The sequence below is a fragment of the Colobus angolensis genome, unplaced genomic scaffold, assembly GCF_000951035.1.
Source record: "Colobus angolensis palliatus isolate OR3802 unplaced genomic scaffold, Cang.pa_1.0 Scaffold817, whole genome shotgun sequence".
NCBI classification, from domain to species: Eukaryota; Metazoa; Chordata; class Mammalia; order Primates; family Cercopithecidae; genus Colobus; species Colobus angolensis.
In genome coordinates this window covers 9,549-17,809 of record NW_012122010.1, presented here as the reverse complement: position 1 = coordinate 17,809, position 8,261 = coordinate 9,549, and the positions used below count along the sequence as shown (strand labels likewise).

The 8,261-nt window shown below is 47.5% G+C and overlaps 1 protein-coding gene across 1 annotated transcript in view; it reads left to right on the top strand.

Moving 5' to 3' along the window:
• The window catches only part of LOC105502858 (stereocilin), a gene marked incomplete at its 3' end in the record, with an annotated part of 27,820 nt that extends 20,787 nt beyond the window's left edge, over positions 1-7,033 (top strand). The window contains exons 19-26 of the mRNA XM_011929516.1: positions 660-718; positions 1,782-1,905; positions 2,010-2,122; positions 4,572-4,707; positions 5,116-5,312; positions 5,511-5,601; positions 5,810-5,966; positions 6,864-7,033. Coding sequence (XP_011784906.1) covers positions 660-718; positions 1,782-1,905; positions 2,010-2,122; positions 4,572-4,707; positions 5,116-5,312; positions 5,511-5,601; positions 5,810-5,966; positions 6,864-7,033 — 1,047 coding nt within the window. The remainder of the gene's footprint in view (positions 1-659; positions 719-1,781; positions 1,906-2,009; positions 2,123-4,571; positions 4,708-5,115; positions 5,313-5,510; positions 5,602-5,809; positions 5,967-6,863) is intronic.
• Positions 7,034-8,261: the final 1,228 nt, after the last annotated feature.

Here is an 8,261-nt window from a genome sequence, read left to right as displayed (position 1 = left end):
TTGAGACGGAGTCTCGCTCTGTCACCCAGGCTTGAGTGCAATGGTGCCATCTCAGCTCACTGCAATCTCTACCTCCCGGGTTCAAGCAATTCTCCTGCCTCAGCCTCCCGAGTAGCTAGGACTACAGATGCCTGCCACTGTGCCTGGCTAATTTTGTGTGTGTGTGTGTGGAGATGGGAGTTTCACCATATTGGTCAGGCTGGTCTCGAACTCCTGACCTTGTGATCTGCCTGCCTCGGTCTCCCAAAGTGCTGGCATTCCAGGTGTGAGCCACCACGCCTGGCCAATTTTTAAAATTTTTGCGGAGACACTATGTTAAGGTACTATGCTATCCAGATTGGTCTTGAATTCCTGGCCTCAAGCAATCCTCCTGCCTTGGCCTCCCAAAGTGTTGGGATTACAGACCTGAGTCACTGCACCCAGCCCCTTAGAATCCCTTATAATTTGACTTGCTTTTCTTTTTCTTTCTCCTTCCCTTTTCTTTCATTTCTTTCTCACTCTCTAAGAGAAGAGTGGGCATCTGGGAAAGTCAGAGGCTGCTGCGTCCTGCAGAGTGAAGAGGCAGGACTGGGCCCGAGGCAGTCCTGCGTCTCTACTCTGGGGAGTATCCTTGGACAGTGTCTCTTCTGGGAAGTGGCTCCTCTTTCTTTCTCTTGTAGGCACAGTTTCTCTGGAAGAAGATGCAAGTACCCACCAACCTGACCCTCAGGAATCTACAGTGAGTAACTTGTGTTGAGCAGTGCACTGAATTCGAGCAACATTTTTTTGAGTGCTTACTATGTGCCAGGCACCATGTGATATGGAATGGGGGATATAGGGATGAATGGTGCATAGTCCCTGCCTCATGGACATTCTCCTAACTCCTCCCTTTGCCCTCCTGTCCTTCCACAGTGCCATACCTATCCTGACTAGAGACAAAGGACTCAGAAAACCTGGATTCAGGTTCCAGTCCTGTCACCTACTTGTGCCCTTGGGCAAGTCATTTAACCTCCCTGTGTCAGTTTTCCCTTCTTTAAATGAGAATTACAATGGCACCAGCCTCATAGGTAGTTATTGTGAAGATTAAATGAGGTAAGTCATGTGAGGTGTGTAACACAGTTCCTGGTCCATTGTAAACTCCTAGTAGGCATTTACTACTATTAGTTTATTTCAGGGTGACTTCAGAGGCACCGTCCAAGCAAGAATAAATAGGAATAAGAGGGTATCACTTTACTTACAACCACAGTAAAAGAACAATGGACTTCAGAATCTTTTTTTTTTTTTTTCCAAGACAGAGTCTTGCTCTGTTGCCCAGGCTGGAGTGCAGTGGTGCGATTTTGTCTCACTGCAACCTCTGCCTCCCAGGTTCAAGCAATTCTCCTGTCTCAGCCTCTGGAGTAGCTGGGATTACAGGCGTGTGCCACCATGCCCAGCTAATTTTTGTACTTTTAGTAGAGATGGGGTTTCACCATTTTGGCCAGGCTGGTCTCAAACTCCTGACCTCAGGTGATCCACCCACCTCGGCCTCCCAAGGGCTTCAGAATCTAAGATATGGCTCTAGTTTCAGTTTACCACATTTCTAGTAGAATGATGTTGGGAATGTCACCTGACCTCTGTAAATCCTTATTTTCTTCTCTGATAAACAGCAGTGATGTTATAGGGAGTTGATGAGAATATCTATGTAAAACATTTCTCAAACCATAAATTGCCGTGAATGAACTTGTGTTGAGAGTACTGATATCAAGTAGCAAACAGGCTGTTGTATGTGTTGAATGAGCATCTCCCGACTCACATACCCACAGGGCTCTGGGCACCCTGGCAGGGGGCATGTCCTGTGAGTTTCTGCAGCAGATCAACTCCATGGTAGACTTCCTTGAAGTGGTGCACATGATCTATCAGCTGCCCACTAGAGTTCGAGGGAGCCTGGTGAGAGGGGGTGCCTGGACATTAGTAGGAGCAGGGAGGCTGGGACCCTAGGTATAGAAGCCAGCTCATATGTTCTGCTCTGGCCTCACCCTGCTTCCCTACAGAGGGCCTGTATCTGGGCAGAGCTACAGCGGAGGATGGCAATGCCAGAACCAGAATGGACAACTCTAGGGCCAGAACTGAATGGGCTGGATAGCAAGCTACTCCTGGACTTACCGTAAGTACTGCAGCTAGAAATGTTGGCCCCTCAGAAAGCTCAATCTGGGGTGAAGATCTGCCCTTAGGGATTGCCCTAGAGGAGGCGGTTTTTGTCTGTCTGGTAGTTCCCTGACGTCACTTATAGCCCAAAGCAGAGGATTTTATTCAAAGTTGCTCTATGTATTGACTGATTCCCAGAATATGCTCCAGCATGGGGCAGCTGAGGGTGGCAACACTGTATTGAGGCCTGCTGAGTAATCTTACAATAACCTAGTCCACATTAATTTAGATTGAGATATAGGGTCTAAAGTGAGGGAGGCAATGCTCCAATGCTGCCCCAGAGGATTGTAGTTTGCTCAGGGCACTGTGTTCTTAGTGCGTTCAGAGGAGTAGATCGAGAGAAAATGTATGAAAAATGTGATAAATGCCTTCAAATACCTGAGGGGCTATCAAGTAGAAATTAGATTGTCATATTTACGAGTGGCCCCATTGGGCAAGACTAAGAGTAGTTAATGGAGATCAGATTTTTACATAGTATAAGAAAAACTAAGGTAGTGAGTTCCTGGTCCTTGGAGCTGTTTAAGCCTAGGTCAGATGGCCCCATGGTAGGAATGTTGTAGAGCACATTCATATATAGGTTGTGGGAAGAAAAGGCTATAGGAACCCAAGGCTCCTCCCTACCGATAGAGAAGTTTATTAGTATCTTACTCGTATGCTGCTTTTCTCGTTTTACCCCTACCACCACCCCATTGCCACCTGCACTGTAAGTCAGAATAGGAAAATGCTGGTGTTACAGTCTTGCTGGGGAATATGGAGATGAAATGGAGTAAAAGTAGTTGACTTCATTCTTTCTTTTTGTTTTGTTTTGGTTTTTTTTTTGAGACAGAGTTTTGCTCTGTCACCAAGGCTGGAGTGCAGTGACGTCATCTCGCCTCACTGCAACCTCCATCTTCCAGATTCAAGCAATTCTCCTGCCTCAGTCTCCCGAGTAGCTGGGACTATAGGTGTGCACCACCATGCCAGGCTAATTTTTGTATTTTTTATAGGGATGAGCTTTCACCATGTTGGCCAGGCTGGTCTTGAACTCCTGACTTCAAGTGATCTGCCCACCTCGGCTTCCCAACCTTTTTACATTTTTATAGGCATTTCCACATATTTTAGCTCTTGTATGACTTAGCCCAGTTCCAGAATTGGCAATCCTAGGTATGGTACAGGCTATCACCTCTGATTTCTGGGCAAAAGGGATTTATTTATTTATTTATTTATGTTTTTGAGACGGAGTCTCGCTCTGTCACCCAGGCTTGAGTGCAATGGTGCCATCTCAGCTCACTGCAATCTCTACCTCCCGGGTTCAAGCAATTCTCCTGCCTCAGCCTCCTGAGTAGCTGGGATTACAGGCGTGTGCCACCACACCCAGCTAATTTTTGCATTTTTAGTAGATACGGGATTTCACCATGTTGGTCAGGCTGGTCTCGAACTCCTGACCTCGTGATCTGCCTGCCTTGGCCTCACAAAGTGCTGGGATTACAGGCTTGAGTCACTGCATCCAGCCTGTTTTTACTTTTTTAAATGCCATTCAAATCTGTTTAAATATATGGGTTCTGTGAAATAATTTAAAATTCCAAGGTTATAGATGAGGTGAAAGGTCCTGGACAATGCATCAAAAAACTTGAGTTCCTCATTTGTGAAAGAGGAATAAAAGAAACACCTATTTTCTCCAGACGCAGTGGTTCACACCTATAATCCCAGAACTTTGGGAGGCCAGGGTGGGTGGATCACTGAGATCAGGGGTTCAAGACCAGACTGGCCAACATGGCAAAATGCCATCTCTACTAAAAATACAAAAGTTAGCTGGGCATGGTGGCACGTGCCTGTAATTCCAGCTATTCGGGAGGCTGAGGCACGAGAATTGCTTGAACCTGGGAGGTGGATGTTGCAGTGAGCTGAGATCGCAGCACCACTGTGCTCCAGCCTGGGTGATGGAGTGAGGCCAGGTCTTGTTGTAGGATCAAATGAGATAACACCTCAAAGAACTTTGTAAACTGTGTAGTACATACAAAGAAGATGAGACCTCTTCACAAGTAGAGGAAGGGTGGCCCTGTGGAAAAAAACGGGAATTGGGAGTGAGAGACCTCAACATTTGACCTCTGTGAACCTCAGTTTTTTAATCTATAAAATGGGGAAATATTAATGGTACTTAATATTTCGAGCTTTTGAGTCCATTAGATCAGGTAGGATTGTTTGTTATTTTTTTTTAGGAAGACTAGAAATATGTCACTCCCTTTTTCTCCCCCATTCAAGCTTGATGGTGGGAATTGGCCCTGGAGCTGTTTACTATCAGTTCCTGTCCAGCTTCACTAAGTTTGGCCTGGAGTCACATCTTAGCTGGGGACTGTGGAGTTCTGTGGTCCCTTCTCGAATTGGCCCAGTTCCAGCTGAATGCTGTTGTTGTCAAATTGCTGTAATAGAATCCAGCTGATGGACAGACTATCCAATGAATCCATTATGTTGGTGGTGGAGCTGGTGCAGAGAGCTCCAGAGCAGCTGCTGGCACTGACCCCACTCCACCAGGCAGCCCTGGCAGAGAGGGCACTACAAAACCTGGTAAGAGTCCACCCTACCAGACTCAGATTCTTGGGCAATTCTTGCTCCTCAGACAATGCTCTCTGACTGTCCCCCAACCCTCTACTTCTTGCTTTCCTGCTGCCGAACAGGTTCCTGTCTTCAAGACCCTGGCCCCTGTTTTGCCTCTGGGTTCCGTTCCTTGATAATATGCTTCATGCTACTTGTCTAAACCTCTTGGAGTCCAAGAAATCTCTTAGAGTCCAACTCTCAGACTTTCTGCCTGCTCCCATGTGGGCTCATTGCTTAAGAAAGTGAACAAAAGTAGTAAGCATCACAGGGTGCTGAGTTGGGAGCAGGAGAGAAGGTCAAGGGGCTTGGTGTCTTGATCAAGGTTTCTGGTACTCTGAGTCAGAATTGCATTGTCCACGTTCTGATGCTCTTCTCCAGGCTCCAAAGGAGACTCCACTCTCAGGGGAAGTGCTGGAGACCTTAGGCCCTTTGGTTGGATTCCTGGGGATAGAGAGCACACGACAGATCCCCCTACAGATCCTGCTGTCCCATCTCAGTCAGCTGCAAGGTTTCTGCCTAGGAGAGACATTTGCCACAGAGCTGGGATGGCTGCTATTGCAGGAGTCTGTTCTTGGGTATGGACCTTCGAGAACTTCAGATTCTAACTCATTCTGTACCCAATCCTTCAACCACCATCATCAGTGGCAGCCTGTTCTATATTCTTAAGGTCCCTTGGAGCCCTGTGTCCCAAATCCTAGCATGTCCTCTTTTCCCCCTCCTTTTCCTCACAGTTCCCTCAGCTCCCCAGCCCCCAATTTTCTTCCTGTCCCCAGGAAACCAGAGTTGTGGAGCCAGGATGAAGTAGAGCAAGCTGGACGCCTAGTATTCACTCTGTCTACTGAGGCAATTTCCTTGATCCCCAGGGTGAGATGAAGGAAGAAGGGAAGGGAGTAAATGCATAGGGGGGACTGGTGAGCTGGTTATGAGGACCCATGGCCAAAGAGGGCAAATGATATGAAGCCTAGATCTGGGGGGAGACTGCGAAACAGAGATAGGACTTTGGAATTATAGCTACAGCAGCAGGCCCTGATCTGTCCAGATCTCCCCACTCTCCTTCTACCTTCTCATGCAGGAGGCTTTGGGTCCAGAGACCCTGGAGCGGCTTCTAGAAAAGCAGCAGAGCTGGGAGCAGAGCACAGTTGGACAGCTGTGTAGGGGGCCACAGCTGGCTGCGAAGAAAGCAGCCCTGGTAGCAGGGCTGGTGCGACCAGCTGCTGAGGATCTTCCAGGTGAAACTACCCAAATACTCGTATGTCCAGCAGGATGTACAGGGAGTATCAAATAGTTTGGGTTCTGCATATGCTTTTCTCTGGGACTGGGTTTTCTAATTATAAAGAAGAGGTTAGAGGGATGATCTTCAGATCTCTTCTAGTTCTAGAATTCTATAGCTTTGAGAGTTTGTAAATTATTAAGTTTTCTTTTAGCCCAGAATTTCTATTTTCCTGCTGTCTTCTCTCTTTTTTTTTTTTTTTTTTAGACGGAGTCTCGCTCTTTCACCTAGGCTGGAGTGCTGTGGCCGGATCTCAGCTCACTGCAAGCTCCGCCTCCCGGGTTCACACCATTCTCCTGCCTCAGCCTCCCGGGTAGCTGGGACTACAGGCGCCGCCATGTCGCCCGGCTAGTTTTTTGTAGTTTTTAATAGAGACAGGGTTTCTCCGTGTTAGCCAGGATGGTCTCGATCTCCTGACCTCGTGATCCGCCTGTCTCGGCCTCCCAAAGTGCTGGGATTACAGGCTTCAGCCACCGCGCCTGGCCTGTCTTCTCTCTTTAAACAGCTGACAAAGCTCTAGCTCAGCTAAGTATGGAGCTCTCTGCTGGGGAGATCCCTAGCAGCTTTGAAGGAGACATTGTGAGGCTCGAGAGCTGGGTTCAAATTCAGCTCTGCCATTAAATCCCTGACCAACATCCTCAGTCTTTCATCTATAAAACAAGGGACTTGGCATCTCCAGTCACTTCTTGTTCTATTATCTTCTAAGCCCTATACATCTTACCCTGTAATAATCTTTTGGTCCCTACTTCCCACAGTGCTCCATCCTCCAAAGGTTGGAAGAGTCATTCCATCTACAGATATCTCTGGGCATATTTTATTACCATACTGACCTCCTGACCCTGCCTTCCCCCTTCAGAACCTGTGCCAAATTGTGCAGATGTACGAGGGACATTCCCAGCAGCCTGGTCTGCAACCCAGATTGCAGAGATGGAGCTCTCAGACTTTGAGGACTGCCTGACACTATTTGCAGGGGACCCAGGACTTGGGCCTGAGGAACTGCGGGCAGCCATGGGCAAAGCAAAACAGGTTAGTGATGGAGAGTCAACTGGGGATGGCCATGAGGAAGCTGTTTGGGTGTGATGTAGGACACAAAGAGAATGGAGAGTTGGATCAGAGGTGGGGGAAGCAGGAGATAAGAGTTAGAAGATTTGGGTCACAAGTTGGAGGTGAGTGGGGATAAATATTGAGGAAAGAGAGCTAGTATAATGAATAGAGGGACTAAAGCAGTGGTTACCAAATTTTAATGTGTATCAGAATCATCAAGGGAACAGATTTTTTTCTTTATTCTTTTCTTCTTTCTTTCTTAAAAAAATAATGGCATGCTTCGGCCAGGTGCGGTAGCTCATGCCTATAATCCCAGCACTTTGGGAGGCTGAGGTGGGTGGATAATGAGGTCAGGAGATTGAGACCATGATGTCTAACACGGTGAAACCCCATCTCCACTAAAAATACAAAAAAGTTAGCCAAGCGTGGTGGCGGGTGCCTGTAGCCCAGCTACTTGGGAGGCTGAGGCAGGAGAATGGCGTGAACCGGGAGGTGGAGCTTGCAGTGAGGCGAGGTCAAGCAATGCACTCCATCCTGGGCGACAGAGCGAGACTCCACCTCGAAAAAAATTAAAAAATAAAAATAAAAAAATAAATAAAATAATAATAATAATAATAATAATAATGGCATGCTTCATGAATTTGCGTGTTATCCTTGCATAGGCGCCGTGCTAATCTTTGTATCATTCCCATGTTTTTATGTGTATGTACTGCTGAACCGAGCACAGGAACAATGTCAGTGCTGGATTACCATGCTACACTGACTTAATAAAAACCTTCGGGGAGGCTGGATGCAGTGGCTCACGCCTGTAATCCCAGCACTTTGGGAAGCGGCGGCAGGTGGATTGCTTGAGCCCAGGGGTTTGAGACCAGACTGGGCAACATGGTGAAACCCTGTCTCCACTAAAAATAGAAAAAAAATTAGCTGGGTATGGTGGTGCATGCCTGTAATCTCAGCTCCTTGGGAGGCTGGGGTAGGAGAATCCTCTGAGCCCAGGAGGTGGAGGGTGCAGTGAGCCAAAATCGTACCACTGCACTCCAGCCTGGGTGTCAAAACAAGACCCTGTCTCATAAATAAAAAAATAAGCCTCTGGGGGAAGGAGTCCAGACATCTGCATCTGCCTTTTTTTTTTTTTGAGACAGAGTCTCACTCTGTCACCCAGCACCCAGGCTGGAGTGCAGTGGTATGATCTTGGCTCACTGTAACCTCT